The 21,884-nt window shown below is 36.2% G+C and overlaps 1 protein-coding gene across 2 annotated transcripts in view; it reads right to left on the reverse strand.

Annotated features, from left to right (window-relative positions):
- The window catches only part of abr (ABR activator of RhoGEF and GTPase), a 95,197-nt gene extending 79,395 nt beyond the window's left edge, over positions 1 to 15,802 (reverse strand). The window contains exons 1-3 of one of the 2 annotated variants that reach the window (XM_055148322.1): positions 15,733 to 15,802; positions 9,677 to 9,858; positions 1,523 to 1,621 (exon numbers count right to left, since the gene is read on the reverse strand). In XM_055148322.1, coding sequence (XP_055004297.1) covers positions 1,523 to 1,621; positions 9,677 to 9,858; positions 15,733 to 15,799 — 348 coding nt within the window. In that variant the 5' untranslated portion in view covers positions 15,800 to 15,802. Of the gene's footprint in view, positions 1 to 1,522; positions 1,622 to 6,363; positions 6,659 to 9,676; positions 9,859 to 15,732 lie in introns of those variants that run through there. The other variant, XM_055148323.1, reaches the window with a different exon arrangement.
- Positions 15,803 to 21,884: the final 6,082 nt, after the last annotated feature.

Genomic DNA, 21,884 nt, shown 5'->3' on the forward strand with positions numbered 1-21,884 from the left:
CGTTTCATTAAATTAAGATTGAAAGCCATATTTTAACTAGTTTGTCCCTATACACCTTCTTGTTTGTTTACATGTGTTCCAAGGTAATAAATATTAGGTTTTAGAGTATTTCAGGAAGAGTGCCCTGATACTGATGGAGGAAGTGTGGGTGGACAGGAACTGGCTCTTTATTGGTCAATCTTTTATGGAGTCACAGAGGAGGAATTGAGATTTGAGCGTTACTTTTTCACTAAACCTTATCTCACCGCTAGGACTGTCATAATAACATATTTTGAAATGTGATATATTGCTGCATAAAAATATAATGGAAAAAGGTAATACAGAAACTACGTTATTGACAACTAATGATAAAGCAGGAGAATTTCCTCCGAAAAAAACATTTCTAAATTGAAGATATTGTTTAAAAACATGAGGTGCAATAAATAATTGGAAGAATAAAACATTAACTACTATCTAATTAGTAGCAGAAGTTGCTTGTTCGACCCTCAAATGCTCCAGTTTTATGGTACAACAAAATAACCAAAGAATTCCTAGCTAAGGTTATCAAAAGTATCAAAAAACAGACACTAAATCAATCACAAAACTAAAATCAACTAGATACTTATTTGAGCAAGAAACGATACCACAAAAAATCACATTTACAGGACAAAAATTAGAGCTTTCCTGAACAGTTTTAGTATGCATTTGAGCTTTATCAGAACTAGTACCATATATGATTTAATGGTAACATTAAGACAGTACAATTATTTTGTGTATAAAATGAAATTCTGTTATTTGTTACTACTAGGAGCCTGTTTTATCTTCACTGTGGTATCATAATCAATATTGAGTATTGAGTCGATTACTTAGTATTGAAACTGACTTTGAAATTTTAGTATCGTGACAACACCAGTGCACACGATAAATATTTAGCCCCAAAATTTTTGTTCCAGCTTTCATATATAAAACAATACATTAATATGCTACTTATCGTGACCGCCCTATACCACCGCTACTACATGGGCCTCTTGTATTTCAGCCCAGGTTTTGTACTGTCGAACAATAAGTGGCCACAAGTGTAGGCTCATGTTACATATTCTGCTGCAATAGCCTGGGTTGGTCAAAGAGCAGTATGTTGCAGAGTCACAGGATATGACATAGTACAGCTCAGTAAGGGGAACCATCTTCAGCCATGTTCCAGGAAGCTACAGTCAGTGTGGTCATTCTTTTATTACATAAAACTACCAAAAGCAACCACTTAAAACAGTACAGGATAGTTCACATGAGAGCTTTATGACCTCTTGTATATAGCTGTGAGATATATTTGTATTACTATATTTCTATATTTTTCTACAACTATGATGTCAGTAAATATGCCTTATTTGACACCAGTTTCTTGTTATTTTTGCTACTTATTATTACTTATTATTTATATTTTCACCTTTTGTTATTATAATATGTCCAAATAGTTTCCCTTGTGGATCAATAAAGTTTGTCTAAGTCTAAGAGCTCATAGCATGTACTGAGTGAATGGTTTACGTACCAATAAGAGGGCTTCAAGTTGGTTAATGTAGATTTCTTCACTGGCCAAAAACCCAGATAGCACCAGTTTCTTCATCTCCAGTCCCTTTTCAATGTCTCCCTGTGGAAAGACAACAAACATATATTGATTTCATAACACAATCAAAAGTGTATCTTATTATATGAAATGTGGCTACTTCAGAGGTTTCTACTGTAAATAATATGGTTACAGTAATAAAACACAGACATTCTACAATCTTCACAAAGAACTAATAAGGTTATATAAGGGAAAAACACAGGTTCACATTGGGTAGAGAGGTCTGGGAAATCTACTGTATAATAATATGAGCACATGTGTTACAAGTTGTACTGATAAACTCCGCAAAATAGGACTACATGGATTTATTTGGGTAACTACACTCTCATATATTAAAATGGCTCACTTCCCTTTTGAAAAGTTTACTCAAACTCTTCCAGGAAAAATACACATGGACTTGAGCATCACATCCCGAATCTTAGAGCATAAAATATTCCAGTAAATGTACGTTCCTTACACAGGCTAAATAAAGTGTAAAAACTATTCACGACTGAACAGTGAAAACTAAATGTAGATAGTATGTTTTATTAAGAAGTATTATTGTATTGACTGTGCATGTGTCACATGTCGACTTAAAATATCCTATTACGCAAAATCAACTCTTGTGAGCATTAAGTCATCTTGTTACCTCTTCAAAAAATATCTGGAGTTGTGTTTTGTTTCATTCATAGCTTTGAGTATTCCTTTATTTTAAAAAAATAAAAATAAAATGTACATTTCCAAAGCTCAAAATGCTCTGTTGCACTTTGTGATGTCATGTAGGAGTAGTTTTTGAGTTAACAGCTCCTTTATCTTTGGCTTAGTAGAGATTGGTCATTCCAAACATGATCCAAAATAATTCTAGTGAAGATGTTTGGAGCACTTGCTGACATCACAAGGTGTAACAGAGTGTTTTCCTTTTGAGAAGAACTTTAAATATGCAGGGTTTGTGTGTTAAACATACATGAATGAAACAAAAACAACTCTAAGAAAACTGTGTAATATTGGCCCTTTAAGGAGAGCAGTGAGCAGACAAAGAAACAGCAAAAATTAAACATTAACATTCAGTGTGATCCTTTCACTGATATTACCATACCACATGTGATAAGGCCTAGAAGAGGAATGACGTCATTCATAACAACCAAGCGTCTGTTCACACTGATGTTATGGAGACAAGAAATACATGATGTTTTTGACACATCTGAGTGATATTAGTGTGTAAATACTGTTCTAAAAATAGTAAGCGTATTATTACAATACAAGAACCATCCAGATTTTCGCATTTTTCATGATGACCAAACAACAACAAGTTAATTTTCTTTAAATTCCATTGTGTAATAAATCATTACTCTTGTATGTGACCAACTTCTTGAAATTTAACTTTGTCAATGATGAAGCACTAAACAGTCAAATAAATCACTTTATATCAGAACTAAGTAAAATTTATGGTAAAAAAAAATAAGTAAACATTTACTTTTTTGTCAATAAATTTAATTTAGTTCCTAAAATTAGTAATTAAAGTAGGCATGTCACAGTAAAAGATTTTGAGACCTGATATATTGCTATAGAGAATAGCACGATAAATTATGATATTAAAACTACTTTATGCCACTGACACAATAACAAAACAGCAAAATAATCCCAGTAAAACAAATACAATGTCTTTTAGTAAAGGCATGAGCTGCCAAAAATAAATGGCAGAATGAATCAGTAATTATTAGCCATAAATGTTACTCATTCAAACACCCACATATCAAATATTATCCTATGACAAAACTGAAAAAAAGCTCCCCATTATTGCAAAGACAAAGTACACGCAATAAATACTGAACTCTAAAATGTATAGACAATAAACAATAATACTGAAACAAATTTATGCCACTGACACAAAAACCCAATATGATTAAAAATCACTAACTGCAATAAATAAATGAAACACTAGTAATTATGTGTTTCTATAATGAGTCATAGAAGTTATTTATTAATTCACCTACAGCTCAAATCTAATCTTAGAACAGAAAAATAACAAAAAGTTCTCAGTTATTACAAAGAAAAAGTACTCACTATAAATATTGACTCCCAAAAATAACTTTTAACTGTCGTGTCTTAAACGAAACAGTAATTATTGTGACAGGCCTACCTATACCCAACAAACGTTTCATTTTCACATTGTTATGATCGAAAGTTCTCAAAAGTCCGCTTAAAGGTACATTGTGTAACTTTTCTGGTGGAGGGCCCGCTACTTGCTTTTCTTCATGGTGATGCTATTGTTTTGTCTGAAATGCTTCACAATATGGCAGTAAACCTTTTTATCATCATGGAACCCAAACCAGGCCAAGTTACAGGTCAGATCTGTGGAGAGGCAACCCCGCTCACAGTCAAGATGCCTGTTTTTCTAGGCATTCTTGAGCAACAAATCGACCTGTAATTGAACAAATGCAAAGTAGATTTGTTTAATGTCATGCTGTAGAACATTTGAAGCAGAGCAATGACACTGAAAAGTTACATAATGCACCTTTAAGTCTATTGTAAGTGAATACATCCAGTTGCTGACTTATTCAGAGTAGTGACAAACATTTCGCTGTTGTGTGAGAAGAGCAAGGCCTGGAGCTCATAACCTTTTTTCCATTCTGACACTGGGAGACTTTCGTTCAGCTGTACAAAGAGCTACTGTGTGCGGCAACAGGGTCAAGATGGGAAATACATGTGGATGTGTGGAGAGGAGTTTTCCGTGGCAACCAGCTCCTCTGCATAAAACTGGGAATGACGAAAGGTCTACTAATAACATTAAATAATAGGCTGAAGATTTTCCATGACTATCTATAATAATGGTGTTTTTCACATTGTAGGTGGGAGATTGCTGGGTTTCAGATGACATCACAGCATTAAATAGGACAATATTGGTTAATACAGATGGGGGGGGCAGCTAAAAATAATATTCTTAAAATGCAAAATGGTGTTGTAATACAGTGATTTCATTTGTGAATTTACCTTTTGGATATTTCATGGCAAAGTACAAAGTAATCAACAGAGAGATCTGGCCATTGCCCCCCATTTGGCAGAATGACCTCATCACATGATCCATCCATCCATCCATTTTCTTCCGCTTATCCGGGGCCGGGTCGCGGGGGCAGCAGTCTAAGCAGGGACTCCCAGACTTCCTTCACCCCAGACACGTCCTCCAGCTCCTCCGGGGGAACCTCGATGCGTTCCCAGGCCAGCCGAGAGACATAGTCCCTCCAGTGTGTCCTGGGTCTTACCCGGGGCCTCCTCCCGGTGGGACATGCCCAGAACACCTCCCGAGGGAGGCGCCCAGGAGGCATCTGGAACAGATATCCGAGCCACCTCAGCTGGCTCCTCTCGACGTGGAAGAGCAGCGGCTCTACTCCGAGCTCCTCCCATGTGACTGAGCTCCTCACCCTATCTCTAAGGGAGTGCCCAGCCACCCTGTGAAGGAAACTCATTTCGAGCGCTTGTATCCACGATTCTATCATCACATGATAGAATCTGAAAACTGCCAATCAATGACATTGGACTTTGCCATGAAATATTCAAAATGTAAACTAAGAAATGTTGATAAATTCAATTTTTTTTAGACCAAAGAACACACTGCATTTAACATTTATCATCTTGGCCACTCCCATCTATAAAAAGTTGTGACGTCATCTGAAACCGAGCACGTTGTTTTATAATGAAAGAAAGAAGTGTGACCTTTTATTATTTATTATATGTTTCTTGAACTTGAATCAAACAGGTAAAAAGTACTGTGGATGATGTTACATTACTTTTATTTATAGTGTCACAACTAAACTGGGTATCATTAAGAAGTTGCTGATACAATACATAGCTTGATACACAGGCCATGATACATATCTCGATACAATGCACTTTCTATTTTATACTATATATTTCAAATCAGTTTGATACAGTTAAATAAAAAAAATAACGGTTAAATGATAGCTGTGATGCTAAAAGTCTTTCTTAAACCACATCTTGTGCAAAGTCCATATGAACCCATTTTAATCCTCAAAACTGTGAAAACGTGAAATGTGCTGCATAAACAAGTTTCCTTCCTTTGAACAAGCAACAAAACTGTAGCTGTAACAAATAATTTTGGAAAATACAACAAAAAAAACTCTTGGTGATATATCAATACAGCAGCCCACACTATCTATAGCATAACCCTATTGATAACATAACCCTAAATTCAAATCCTAACTCATAAAATAGGTAGTTACTAAGGCTGTCTCATTCTTAATAGATATTTGTTCATTATAATTACATCTTTATTCATGCTTTATTAAGACCAAATGCCGTATCTATATAATAAAATCATACCAAAACTGGTTTTTAGTAACAACCAATGAATACTGATGTTATTGCCAACTGAAGCATGCTCAAGAGACTACACAACAAAAACACAAACCAACTGGCTCTAAAAAAGTGTCCCAAGTACGAAGAAACCCATTATTATTTTTTTGAATTATCCGCCTTGAGTTTTCCACATTCTTCCACAGCCTTTTCCATTGAAAGAAAAGTTGCCATGACCAGCAGAACAGCCTGAATAGAAAGCATGTGGTCCTCAGGCTATACTTAACGGTTATTGACTGTTACACACTCGCAGAACATATGGCCAATAGCTACAGTGTGTCGCAGTGCACACTCTAACAGGGCTCCTCACTCTGCTAGATTAAACCATAGCATTTACATTGACTACTATGGGTATGTATGTGTATATATGTATATCTGTATGTATATGAGTCTGTCCCTGCATCCTCTTGCCTCACCTTGAACTGTCTATGCAGCGGTGTGATGGGATCCAGCTCTCCATTTCCACAGTCAAACACCTCTTCGTCCTCTTCCAAAACCCTGTCCAAGTACCCCAGGACCTCCTCCTCTTCCTCCTCCATGTTTGGCTCCTAAAATCCACTGTCCCCTCTTCTACTTCTCCTCACTCTCCCCTTCTTCTTCTTATTTGCGGACTGCCCGGACACATCAATATGTTTTTCCCCCTTAGAGCAAAACGCCTGGACATTGAGAGCACACAGAGAAACAGAATGGACCCGCCTACGTTCACCCCACCCCCTTCCCTTTTGCCGGCTTCCTGGTTTATGTGTGATTGTGTGCGTGTGTGTGCATGTGTGTTCCACCTCGGTCGATAGGGTCTGCCCTCTCTCCAGATCAGCCCCTCCCCTAACAACAAACCATGTCCAAGTCACTTCCTTGATAGACAGACAGTGTACTGGCCTAAGTGTGAATACAAGTTGTACATATTTGCTCCAAAACTACTTCCTGTTTTTAAAATACATTGATTGGACCTTCTCCTTTTGGAGTTTTATTCTTCATGTCTCTGCTTGTCTCACTTTCTCTGACCATTGTGTTTTTATTGATCTGTGGAGAGACTCGGGCGCTGAGGCTGGCTAAAGAGCTGCTTAGTGTGGCTAATTGTAATTACGGTTCACATAGTTCAATAGGTTGGAAAAGAACACAACATTCACCTACAATCTAGAGTCTGAACGTTATCTACAACAGCTTCAACAATCTACTTTTGTCAGATGAAAACTTAAATGACTCAGGCTTTACATAATAAAATTTTTGTAGCATGAAAGCTGAGATTTTAATACATTTTAGGTATGTCACCATCAAACAGTACTGAATGAATTAGAAACATATGAATATAAGCAGGTCAATAAATAGTGACTACCAAACTTTGACTTGAAAAAAAATATTTTTGAACACTTTTTACTGGCAGACATTCAATGTTGCACTTTTCTCGTGTGCTCTCAGCTACCTGCTTGTGTCATATACATATAACATTTATAAATGTCAGATGTTTCTATTGCTTAAAAATACATTCACACCTTCTGTGAATAGGGGCTGCTCTTCACAGATCTGAAATGTAATGTGGCATAGTGCTGTAATCTGCTTGTCTCGTGATAGATAGGTTTAATCTATACTGTGGAACATTCTAGACAAAACCATAACATTTTCGTGGCAGGTAGCGAACCCTCCACTAGAAAAGTAGCGTAGTGAGCCTTTTCAATAAAAATACGTTTTTTAAAAAGATTGTGCAAGGTTTGTGTCAGTCATACATTAGATGCTGAACATGTGCATCGAGCAGTGAAGTGAACGTCTCGTGTGCAGATGAAAGAGTGCTGTTGCCAACGGAAACACTTTTAACAGGACAGCATCAGTGGAAAAATGTCAGGATAAACCCTCCACAAACAGCTACAGATGTCTGAATGTAATTTATCAGATCAACATTAGAATTATTTACAAAGGCATACTTATTTTTATAAGCCCTATATTAGAAAAATGACCTTTGTCAGCTTTATATCACATAAATACCTGGAGATGTGTTTTGTTTCATTATGTCATAGAAATATATCTATTTTCATAGATCAGAAAATATGGGCCCTTTAAACAATGAATAGTGCAGTATTTTGTTTAGTATTTTATTGTTCGACGTAGTGCACTAGTGTAGTTTAGCCTTTCCCTCAAACTGCCACTAGATGGAGCCACATTCATTTATTTACTTGATCCATCTAAAAGCAATGCAAAAAATGTTGTGAAGTGTATTTGGCATAGACAGTGGTTATATCAGCAGACAAAAGCAAGCTAATCATTCCATGTTATTATACTTTCTTATTAATACACTATTGAAAAATACTACTGATAATGGCCCTTAATGGTAGCAAGGCAAACCAATATAGCCTTGGTAAAATTACAGCCTGCTAGTTTTGGGGCATGTGTGTTACTCAGTTACTCTAGGTCAGGTCAAGTCACTAAGACCAACTCCAGTTGTGACTCCCCTAAGGTGCCAATCACACAAAGGTAAGCATTCAAAACTTACAAATGAAACTGTTAACTATGCAATATTCAGATTTCATAGAGCAAAAAAAAAAAAAAAAAAATAGAATAGACAGACCTTTAATAAATTTGTCAGTGTAAATATACATGCATGATATAAAATATATATATAGGTCTGTCACTATAACAAATTTTGAAGCACGATATATCACTACAGAGAAATATTGCAGTACACGTTAATACTGAAACTACTTTATACCACTAATACAAAGTAAGATAAGCTAAGATAATGCCAGTAAACCAATTTTTAAATACAGTATCATTAAAATGTAACTATAAGCCATAGAAGTTATTTATTTTACTGTCTAGAGCTCAAACCTAATCTTATTATATGAAAATTACAAAAAATAATAAATATTGAGCCCCAAAATATACTGTTCCAGCTTTTATATATTAAACACTAAGTGGATATAGTATTTATCATGACAGGCCTATATACATAATGTTTTTTGCATGTTGTTGCTGTTATAGATGGATATATTTTGAAAAAGACAAGATTTATTTTTTATGCCAACCAACTGAACCAAATCAAATCCATCAATGCAATCGTATACTTACTATGTGTCTCCACCTGTGTGTGAAAGAACAACCTTTAGCTCCATGACACCAGGTCCATTTGTCATTCACTGTAAACTGTCACCTGTGAGCGTTGTATGATTTATGCCCCTCCCCCCGTTTCACATCTGGCTCATTATCCCAGTGTCTGACCTGATGGGCTGCTCTGGTCGGTAGCTCTGCCTGTCACAACAACAAACTTTGCAGCACCATATAATATTACTACAAAGAAATATTGTGATAAATGATACTGACGCAAAAAGGCTGTAATTTTTTAAGTACCATAATTTCCACAAAACAACAAGAGCTGTACAAACATGTTGGGAAATGTGATTCTTGTATTAGTTTATCTTTTTTTGTAAATATGTTTAAAATCTGAATTTTGAACAGAATCCAATAATTAAAACTTAAATCTCATCGCAAATGCAATGTCTGTTAGAAAAATCAAGATATTTTTCCCAAAATTAATAAGCCTCACTCAAAAAGCATGACTTGCAACTAAGAAAAAGCTGATCCAACAATCAGTCACAGAAGTTAGTTACATAAATCACTGGTATATACATATTGAGCCTCAAAATATATTGTTCCAGCTATAATTTACTGAACAATAAGGCAATGTAATAATTCTCATAGCAGGCCTTCTTCCTCGGCTCATGTGTCTGTGGTTTCTCTTACCCCAGGCAGGAGACCCTCTGGGGGGGTGGGGGACACTGCCTCTCCGTTGGGGCCCAGGGAGGCACAGAGCTGGGGGGACATGGTGGGGGACTCGTCAATGAAGCGCAGCGGCTCAGAACCGTCCTGAGATTTGCCATCCTCTGTCCCATCTCCCTCATAGCCATCTGTGTTGTAGTTGAAGTCTGGAAGATACAGAAGACAAAAAAGCATTGTGAGATTAAAAAAAAAAAAAAAAAAAAAGCCTGGCATCGGAGTTCAATGTAGAGAAATGTGTTGTGCCAAAAGACATCATGTGCGAGACAAAAACAGATCCAAAACTGTCAGGTTAAGGCATCAGTATTAGAATAAGAACAATACACAATGAACAATAAACTGCTATTAAATAAGCATTGTATCGAAGTAAGCTGCAGTATTTTCTGTATTACTGCTGAATCTCAATGTATTTTACATTGCAAATTAATTTATTCTGTGGTATATAAAAATAGTAGCATTGTAGCATGCTCAAGTTATGCAACCACTACTGTTCACTGGGGATGGAACAACATCTCGTGCCACAAAATGTTGTGAGATAAAATTGGCATAAGATGTGCACTCATGAGGAAAATTACCTCGTGAGATTTTTTTCCCCCATGTTTTTATATTTGGACTGGATATAGAAAGTACATTTTGCTGAGTTACACCTCTTAAGATGCTGTAGTTGCAAAGGACATTGCTATTGTAAAATCAAAAGAAATTGTTAAAAGAAATTGGCCAAAATTGTGAACTGAATCAATTAGTTTATTATAAATTATGCCAAAATCTTGTCTTGTCTCATTCTCATGGACTCAATCACGTCTCATCTAGTTTAGTGTGAAAATGCAGTCTCGTTCCACCCCTTTTGGTCACAATATGTTTCCAGTCTTGAAACATGTTGGATGGTTTAGAAGCAGAACTGCGCAATTAATCGTATTTAAATTGGGACTGTGATTCTGTCATTTCTAATCCAATGAAATGCTTCCAAGGGTCTATTGAATCTTTTTAGAGGTCTACAGTCAATGTGTGTTAAAGGACATCGATTTAAAGGTGCATTGTGTAACTTTTCTGGTGGAGGGTCCGTCAAATGCTTTCTCCATGAAGATGCTTTGACTGGAACATCTCACACTATGGCAATTAACCTGTATATCTTCAGGGAGACCAGACCAAACCAAGTTACAGATCAGAGCTGTGGCAATGCCTGTTTTTCTAGGTATTTTTGCGATATAAAACCACCTGTAATTGACTGAATAAACGTAAGGCAGAGCTGTTTAATGTCATATTGTGGAACATTCCAGGTAAAGCAGTGACATATCCATAGATACAAGCAGGTGATGGACCCCCAACCAAAAAGTGACACAGTGCGCCTTTAAACTGTATGTCCATAAAATCAATACTTACTTATTATTATTATTTTGTTTTTGCTTGTAAAAAGAAAAAAAATCATCATATCTTGAGGGTTTCTTACAACAAGATCAAAATGAGCACCACCAACTATTAATCGAAGTGCCAACCGTCTCAAAGCTCTCTCAATGTCACATAAGCTGCCTGGTACAGAAGAGTAATGGCCCACATCACCTCTCCCACACTGCCTTATGTCTATGATACGACACGACAGCCCTAATGAGAACTAATAGAAAAATAACCACACAAGTCAGGCCAATTCCCCACTGGGACGACACGCACCATCACCCTAATGTTTTTGGATGCCTAAACCAGTCCATCCATATCAGTAAAACACAGTAACCCCTGGCGACCGGACCACCCACCTGTCAATCAACCCCAAAACACTACCTCCATCTGTTTTGATGCTGTGTACAGACCTCACAGAGTCAGTATTACCATATGTTACATTTGTAGCTATCAGGCTAATGTCTTACAAATGGGATGAGTGGGTTTAGCAGATTAGCCACCCATGCGCTAAGGCTAGTGTGGCATGCATGGAAGCTGCTACTGTGAAGGAGGTTGTACTACTGAAATAAGGTGTTTAACAGCAGTCTCACTCTGGAGTCAAATCTGCTGTCCCATATGTACACCATTTGATTTTGTTTTTGCTTTCTGCCATCTGTTCCATTTAAACCCAGTCTGTCCTCAGGACAACTTCTGCAGAGTCCTACAGCTTGTGAATGCATGGCCTGTCACAATAAGTACTATATCGACGTTCAGTATATGATAAATGGAACGATAATTTTTGGGGGTCAGTGTTTATCATTTGTACTATACTTTTTCTCTGCAGAATTGGGAAATTTTATATTAATATAATAAGATCTGAGGTGTAGAAGCTTGAATTATGCAGTTCTATTACTACTCATTATAAATGCAAAATTAATTAAGTGCTGTGTTGTGCTATTTATTTATTGCAGCTCATGATTTTTTAACAATATTGTAGATTTAGAATATGTTTTTCAGGAATAATTCAATATTATCTTCTATATGTACTTTACTAATATATTGCACTTCAAAATTTGTGATTGTGACAGGCCTAGATATACATTGGTCCATTTTGGTATTTCAGCGACTTGAGTAGCAATACCCCACGTGTATTGATTATATTGAATTTATACTGAAATAAAGGTTCCCCCTAAGTAAAACAGTAGAATTTCAGTATTGTTAATAGCACACAAACATAGTATAGATAATGAATAAGACAATTAAAACAATGATTATAGGCTCCTCTCATCACCCTCCTTAAGCACAGTGCCCCAATGTGCATGTGTCAAACTCAATCATAATAGTCCCTTATGTTGTACATCTGTGTATCCTCTCATGCATTTGTATCTAAAGTGTTGTCTTTGTCTGTTAATTCTTTAATTTGTGTCATTATAGCCATTCAGCGCTAAACGAATCTGTCTGAGTGGTCATCATTTCTCTTCATTATCTCAAGATTAGGTTTATTAAAGCAGGACAAATGCAGATAGAGTGCATGTGCCGGTGTGTATATGTGTGTGCATGTGTGCTGTGTGTGCTGTGTGTGTGTGTGTGTGTGTGTGTGTGTGTGTGTGTGTGTGTGTGTGTGTGTGTGTGTGTGTGTGTAAAAGCATTATTGTGAAGATGGGTCTCTCGTGTGGCTGGCAGCTGCTCCTTGGTCGCTCAACACAAACACATGATTTGGAGATATGACACAGTCTACTGAGCAGCAGAACAAAGAAAAAGAGAAAAACATTTGTGTTCACTGTGAGACTGAAGCCATCGGGGTCTGTCATTCCACAGGATTGCAAGCACCAGTTTATGTCACAAAATGTATGACGGCTCACAAGGCAACAAACAAATGTTTCCTTTCTGCACAAGAAATACAGCTTAGGGATAGGTGATATATTGGAAAATGGTCAAAAATATGGCTATATGTTTACACAATAATGCAACTAATTATTTTTTTACAAAAGTGCAAAGTTTTAACATTTGGGTTGGACGTTCTATGGATTTTAAAAAATGAAACTGGTACTAGCAAATCTCATTTATGGACTGCTGTAGGAAGAAAAATATTAGATAGTGACTCAAGAAAATCTACAGTAAATTGAACATCCATAAAATAGCAAATGTAATCATTATTTTAATAGATACAGATGCCTACCACAGATTTATGGTAACAAATGAAAAATGTTAATACTTTTTACTGCATAGGGTCTCATTGTCCCAAATAAAGGCTTTTTTTATAGTTGGCCGAATCTTGAGTAATCATGATCCTGTGCTATACTGTGACATATAAAGGCAGGCTCTATGTAGAATATACTGAGGAGCTGTTAAATATTCAGTATTGGTCATGCAAAACAGTCTAAGAGGACAGAGAGGCTTTGTAGCACCGCACAGTGCAAGCGGCCATTCAGATGAGGAACACAGGAGCGATTATTTTTTCTTCTTAAATTCACATCGATCCTAAAGACAAGCTGGTCTGTTGGCAATTGTTTTGGGACACTCACTGTAGCTTAGGTTTGGACAGTTTATTTAATTTTAATGAACATTCTGTCATGTCAAATTGTCAATGATCAGCTCATGGTCTTTTAATAAATAGGTCCACAGCCAGTCCTCTAGCAGTAAAGCATATGGTTTGGAGAAGAGTTTTGACTTTGACTTTTGGGGACTATTTGACTATTTTTTGTGCTAAAAGGCAATGATTAATGATTAAGTCTCATTTCTGTTAATGAAATCAATACTAGGGATGCATCGAGCTTTTTCAGTTTCGATACTGATTCTGATACTACAGCTTTAAGTATCTACTGTTTCCCAATTTCAACAAATACCAGTGCAGAGACTAAAAACAGCATTTATTTCCTTTCAACAAAAATAAAATAAGACAAAATTGATAACAATGTCTTATGCTCCCTCAAGTAACTGCTGAACAGCTTTGTATAAATAAAAGTTCAAACATTTCACACTTTCTGGGCCAATTGCAACCAGTAAATAATCTTATTAGATCAATTTTTATGTCTAGTCAGATATGTGTCTGCATTGATATTTGGAAGCTGATATACATTCCAGCTAATTTTTGAGCATTGGCACCAATATCAGATACCAGTACTGCTAACAGTGCATCCCTCATCAATAATGAAAGCCATTTTTATTATAAGAAACAAATTCAAAACTAAATTGAATAAAAAATTAAAACTGGTCAATATGGACAAAAAGCATGATTTATTTTTTTGCCATCATCACCCAGTCCTCCCTGAGTGCAGCTATAATGAAGGTTATAATGAATCGACAGAGGACACGTGTGAATGTTTATCATCATAGACCTGACAGGACCAAATGTAGCCTGCCACACTGCACTAATGTCCCTGACAATCCCCCAGCGTGACAAGCAGTATAATCAATGGTGCAATGTCAGGGAGCACAGTGCAATGTTTTCACAAAGTCTGATCTATCATTACGCTCTCAGAGTCATATATTTACTACTTATACTTTATAACATGTGAGTGGCTCTGTATGACAAGATTACACCACTCGTGATAAGTAAAAGGATTGGCTAGGAGATGGGGAGATCCTGGTAGAAAATCAATAAGCGCTCAGACAGGGACATCCCTACAGTGAAAACAAACAGCCAAAGTATGTCACACGATCGCATCAACACAAAACTGCACAAGACAGAGCTGTGTATGTAAGTATAAATGAGTCAAATTCAAACTGGGGACAGTATTGACAAAAATTCATGTCTTGATTTTTTATATATTTATTTGTTGCATTGTCTTGATAATAATATTGAGACAATATTTTAACAATACATTATGCCAAACTGTGCCTGTAATATCTTGGTTGAGTGTCAAGTATAGCAAAAAACCTGAATGAACAGTAAAATTAACCACAGATATGCAGAAATTAGAGATAGACCAATATCATATTGTGTATCGATATTTGCACTTGTGTGAAACTAGTGAATTGGCTATCAGCCTTAAGCACAGGCAGATATTTAGTTTTAGTCGACCTGCGGCTTAAAAAATACACACAAAGATGAGGGTTTGTGGTAAAAAGGGACTGTAGGTGAGTTTGTCATAAATTAAAATAACATAATTAGGCAAAAATAAGCAACATCTGCCCAAGATATCGACCTCAAAATATTATTAGTATATTATTAAAAGATTATCGGTTGCAATTGGATTGCGGAAACAATTGTTTTCAGCATTGGCCATGAAAATCAATCTCTAGCAGAAATATCACTGTATGACCTTGTTTGGAAGATTACATTAGACATTTCAGTTAATCTTATGCATTTTTTGAAATAACTATAAAATATATTATAAATTTGAATTGCAATATTTTTAATTTTTCTATTTATCTTCCACCTCTAATTCCAATATCAACATTAACATCTAATACATTAACATTTTCTGTCTCATGTTTCAAAAACATGGCCCAGCTGATTAACTTTGAAACCTTTCCTACCACTGACGAATGATTACACAGACTTTTTCACTATGATTTTTGAAAACTACTCTGTGAAATGATGTACTACATTTTTTTTTTTTTTCTAATTCATCAACATTTTATAGCAAACTTCTATGGCAATCTGTATGGAAGCAAAATATTTAACTAGTTCCTGAAATATGTCTTACCATTGGTAGGGACGAGAGAACGGATGTCACACATCGCCTCAAAAAAGAATGCCATGACTAATTCCATATGTCCAAATCCTCGATAGCCGTTGTATCCTCTAAATATGTTCCTGTATTTTACCAACAGCAGAACATTCAAATTAGTCCCACACTATTCAAAACACCTCTGACCTATAAATAATTATCAAACACGTCACTACAAAAAACTGTGGCACTGTGTAACTTTTTGGTTGGGGTTCTATCAAATGCTTGTTTTTATGGATATGTAATTGTTCTGTGAGGAATGTTCAGCAGTATGACATTAAAAAGCAATTACAGGTGTTTTATAGTTTAGAAATACCTTGAAAAACTGGTACTCTAAATGCACCTTAAACACCTTGGCTTGTCACGATAATTATGAACTTATCATTCAATATATGCAAATGGAACAATACATTTAGGGGCTCAATGTTTGACGTGTGTCAATTTCTTTCCAATAGCGGGGAGATTTTGCCATTTTTATGTATTAATGTAAGATTTGAGTTGCACAGGTTAGAAAACATCACTTTAATTCTCCTGCTTTGTGTCAGAGTAGTTTGAATATGATCATTTATCGCAATATTTCTCTGTAGCAATATATTGTGCTTCAAAATGTTCACCGACAGAGTAACTGCATTCCATCTGTGTCAGACTATTCAATAAAAACAGTTATGGATCGGCATCTGGACAGTTGTCAAAGAGCTTTTAGTGAAGGTTTACAAAGCTGGCAGGAAAGCATCGTGCTATTATAAAATAACCAAAACAATTCTGTCGACACCAGAGCAGTATTAGAAATTCTATACTATTCACTGCACATAGTTGGGAGTCTAAATTTGTTATGGGGAAATTATTAAGCAGATGGGTTTATTTGCTGAGTGGGCTATCGATTTTGATACCAAGGAAAAAGCTCCGTACACAATTATAACTTGTTTGGATAGTGACTGAATAATGATTTTCAACAAGAAACAGTTTGTGTAATATTTTCATGCAGTCCCTTTTTGTTTTTTGTTTGTTTTTTCAGAAATACTAATTTTAGTATTGATTTGTATATCTAGGTATCTAGGTATCTGTCTGTTTGACAGTGGTTGACAAAAGTTACACTGTAGCACCAAAACGTGAAATAATGGTTTACCAAAACACACATCCAAAATGGAGTAAACAAAATAAGTTATAATAAGCACACTAAACTTCCCATTCTATACAAATATGTTAATTCAACTGTTATTAACATCTTATTAGAACAGAACACAAAACAACACAAATATAGCTTGTAGAGTTTCAAATAGGTGGTCAAAAAAAATAAACACTTTTTCTGTTGCTGACAATATGTGGCCAGACACAGCTGCAGTTTGTGGTGGAGTGAGATCAATGTGGCTGAACCTAATAAGGAAGCAAAACCCGGAAAAGCTTTCAAAGGGGCGTAAATAAACACACACAAACCCAGGTCTGTTTGAAAAGTCTTTAAATCTGCAGCAGATGGACAAACTCAGCAGTTTGAGAAGAAATGATTGACAGAGGGCATGCATTTTATTACCTAAAAATTGCAGCCTTAGTCATTTGCTGCATAGTGCAAATGTTTAAAGGGCCCACATGATGCTAGTTTCTGATCTATGTTATAATGTTGTTTCCTTATCAAAAACATACCTGGAGTTGGGTTCATAACATTATAACATGGCCTAAAGCTCACAAGAGTAAATTTTGCATAAGATAGGACTTTAAATTGTGTTTTGGATTTGTTTGTGATGAATCTTACAACAACTGAATCGTGATCTTATTCCTGTGGCGATCTGCAACCTTAATAAACTCGCCATATCGTGACTTACAAATTTCCTCTTGACTGCAGCTCTGTCCTCAAATATATATACTTTTTCCCCACACATACCTCCTCAGAAAAAGTCAGATTTAACCAAAAGAAATTAAATGTGAACCTTCAGAACCAGATTATTCTAGTTACCTCTTAAAGACAATATAAAGCAGTAATACTGTAATAAGATACAGATAACATACTACTGATACAGGTCCAAGAAAATCTTAATACACATTTTTGGAATATCACCCAGCCCTCGTTTTAGGATGCTGTAATCCCCTCATACAAATGATTTATCTAAATTATGTGTTTCAGTTATTATAGCAAACAACATGCATGCATTTTTTGAAGTGGGTGAACATGGCTTGGACTACTAATATCAGGCTATATCCAAAGAGTTTCTGATTGAAGCCATGATTCCCTTTACACACTATTTCACTGCTTAAAAGATTATTGCATCATTATTACAAAGATTTATGCTGGTAGTAGTGGGACAAGGCAGGAATTTTACTTATACTTAGTTCAGTCAGTATACAGTACATTTTGGATAGCACAGATTTGTTCAGAAAATCCAATGATTGTAAACTGAGAAAGTAAACAATGGTTATTTTTACTCACGTTTTATTCACATGTGAAAAACATGTCTTTGATCATTTGGAAAACTGACCCTATAGCCTCTATCCATGCTATTTCCTTAACATTAGAGCCGAGTTGTATGTAGGGTGGAGGAAAAAAATGCTATCAGGATACTTATCAATACTAAACATCTCATACATGGGAAAGAAATGGACCTTACCTTAATTGCTTTAGAATGGTCTTGATCTATATCAGAACTATAGTATAAGATGACTTGGCAATATCAAAGAAATTATTTTGTGTAGAAAATACAGTGCAATCTTCTTCAGAAAATGTGTTTTTTATCATCATTGTGGGATCAAAATCTGTAGACTGTATAGACTCAGTATTATATTCCTTAGTATTGAAATGGCATTTGAAATTTTAGTATTGTGACACTAGTGGATGGGTGTGAGTCATAGACTGTATAAATGGACACAGCTAACCTGCTAGTCACTGCGTTCCAAATAGGAAGTGTTCATGGAGAAGCTTCCAGCTCCACTGACTTGGATCTTAAAATGTTCGAGCACTGTAAGCTTCATTTGACTGGACTTTGGACTTTGACTTTGGAGCAGAACAGTATGGGTGACGTCACACTCCCTCAGTCCTCTTCTTTATACAGTCAGGGACATCAAACCGTGATGGGTGCCACCCCTGTTTGTCAACATCCCACTCTCTCTTTCTGTGGCTGTTTAACTGTGCTGCTTTGTGCGTCCAAGTGGAGCAGGAACAGACCACGTACAATGATGTGTAACCTCACCTGAATGATGTGTACACAGCACTCTCTGAATCATCTAATAACAGACTGGAGCTTTCCCAGTGATACGTGTAATAGCTCAGCCCGCTCACATGTACACTGAGCAGCTACAGACAGACACGGGCATCCATCACCACAACACATCACTGACAAAGAAGAAATGCTCTGATTCACAGTGTTGCAGATGACAGTACAAGTGTTAGTACGCAGGTCACGTTTTTAAATCAGATATACTGTCACCTTTGAACCCACACTTATAAATGTTGTAACAGAAGTGACAACCAGGATTAAACAAAACCACAGTGACAGCAGCGACTCAGCACATAAACCATGGCTGACCTCCAGAGAGATGACTCAGCGCTGGGTGAGTCAATGCCAGTGTTCAAGAAGAATAGATTCCCAATGGAGATGCTCAAGTAGGACAGGGACACAGGGCAAAAAATAATAATAATAATAACAATAAATAAAAAATTACAATATGAAAAACTAAATTTGCAGTAAAAACGTGGCCTATTGTGATAATGACTTTATCGACTATTCCTTCAATATATGAAAGCTGGAACAAGATATTTTGGGGTCAGTAGTTATCATGTAAAGGTTGAATTAATAACTTCCATGACTCATTACAGATGCAGATGAAGTACTAAAGTGTTTCATTCTGCTACTTATCTATTGCAGTTCTTTTTCTTTTTTTTTCTTTTTACAACTGATATATATATATATTTTTATATGGTTGTTTCTAATACAGAGCAACTGCAAGCGATTTTGATGGTTTTGCTCACATTATATTATTTAATCTAACTACAAACTCCCCCAAGCTCTTTTTTAATCACAAACCTATGAAGGAGCTATGTAGTCACATTCTGTGCAGTTATCTCTTCATATTAGTGTTAATATAATAATATATATTGTGTGTATTTTTAGGCAGTAGATCAACCAAAACAAAACATCAGTCTATGCAGGAGATTTAAGGCCAATAGCTGATACAATAAAAGTCAAAATATCTCTCATTTCAACAGCAACTCTCAACAGCAGTAATCAAAATATAACACATGCAAAGAGAATATTATAAACCTATTCTTTGTTTTTAGCTTTTGGCAGTTCCACAGTTTCAAGTTGTTGCTGCAGTTTGTGGATTCAGCCAGGGACTGGAGTAGCCTTGCTCAGCACATTTCTTTTTTGGAGGAGAGGGATTACATCATACCCTGCAGCCGCAAACACAGGCTTTTAAAGAAACACACTGTACTCTTACTCTATCCAGAGGCCCATACAACAGAGTAACATGAGCCAAGGCTGTTGTGTACCTCCAGCTTTCTTCTGGGACATGATTAATGTACTGAACATGTCTCTACTTGTTTATTATTCTGTCTATTTTACTGTGGAGATGACAGGGTTTTACTTATACTGCCCGCTGGGTTACAGGCATCAGATCTGATTCTCTGAGGATGTGAAAGCAAAGTAGTATTGATGAGATTCTGTTGAATAACCTAGCTATAACTTCATTAATAATAGATAGTGACTCAGTTGTGTCCTAACTTGTCCTATTTTTTCTTCCACAAGAGAAAACAGTTTGTACCCCCTTGGAGTGTCTGACAGCCTCTACATCACCTGCTCGACTAGGAGTGTTCAAAAATATTGAAATATCAATATATTGTGATACTAAATTTGATGATACAGTATCGTTATTGTGGGATGCTGTATCAATATAGCGCAATATATTTTTTTTGGTATCATTTAGCAATTTTTTGTCATTTTATTGCTTAGTTATTGGAAGGAAATTTGTTTGTTTATGCAATGTAATTGACATATTTTTTTTGTTTTGTTTGTTGTCTGTTTTAATCGATATGGTTCACTTCATAAAAGTGACTGCCACATCCTGCTTTAGTGTTAATGTGTCAGTGGTAAAAGTAGTTTCAGTACTATCGTGTATTGAGACATTTTTCTGTAGCAATATATCGTGCTTCAATATTGTGACAGGTCTTTTCTGAAATTGATTATTATTGTCAACATTTTCCATGACAGTCATGGACCAATCAAACTCAAGTTTTGTCTTAACTTTTCTTGTCATCCCAAAGAGAGCCCTGAGCGTCTGACAGCCTCTACATCACCTGCTCTACACTCTGATGGCTCCATTGTGTGGCGGTGTGTACTTTGTTTTAACATGTCCCGGTGCTGCCATCATCAATCTGCGGCAACACAGGGGAAATTAGAGCGTGCTTTATTATGAGGGTCTATCTTTACAGCCCAGGAGGGGGATTCTCTTTGTTCAAATACAGTGTGCGGGCAGCTTGGACATGGCGCAGTACCACGAGGACAATAGAGGGCAATAGGGACCAGGGTCAGGTGTTTTGTAGAGGTGTAAACAATGAGTTAGCAAGCAGCAAATCATAGGTAACACAACATGGAGGGGTTTTTCTGTAAAGATACATTTGGATGTAAGTTGAAATCTAATATCAAAAGGACAAGTAAAAGGAACAAATAAAAGTTTAAACATGAGACATTCTGGGTCAACATTGGTCACAAATAGTCTTATTAAATTAATAGTCTTATTAATAAAGTGGCTAACCCTGAACCATAATTGTAACTAACTCAATCCAAATTCTCTTTTAGAATAGACCTAAAGCTAAAACTAAAGAATAAAAACAAAAGCTAAAGAGTTCACTTATTATCGACTTCTCCCATTCCACTCTATTTTAAAAGGTCTGCCAGAAATACTACACAAAGAACTGCAAGTGTCAGGAATATTTCAGCTAAGTAACAATTGTGGTGTTATGTCCCATTTGAGAGCACACCTTTTCAGATCCATGCTTTTACATTGTTGAGAGTATTTCACTTGAACTCATTTGAAAACCTAATGGTTTCTGTGTGAGCTGAATTCGCAGTGACAGAGCCTGTTTTTCCCCTGTGAGCACAGTTCTCCTGAGGCTCTGTGAGCTGTGATCAATGCAGCTTTGC

This window comes from Boleophthalmus pectinirostris, unplaced genomic scaffold (genome assembly GCF_026225935.1).
Source record: "Boleophthalmus pectinirostris isolate CB_2022bp ecotype Guang Dong unplaced genomic scaffold, ASM2622593v1 HiC_scaffold_12, whole genome shotgun sequence".
Lineage (NCBI taxonomy): Eukaryota > Metazoa > Chordata > Actinopteri > Gobiiformes > Gobiidae > Boleophthalmus > Boleophthalmus pectinirostris.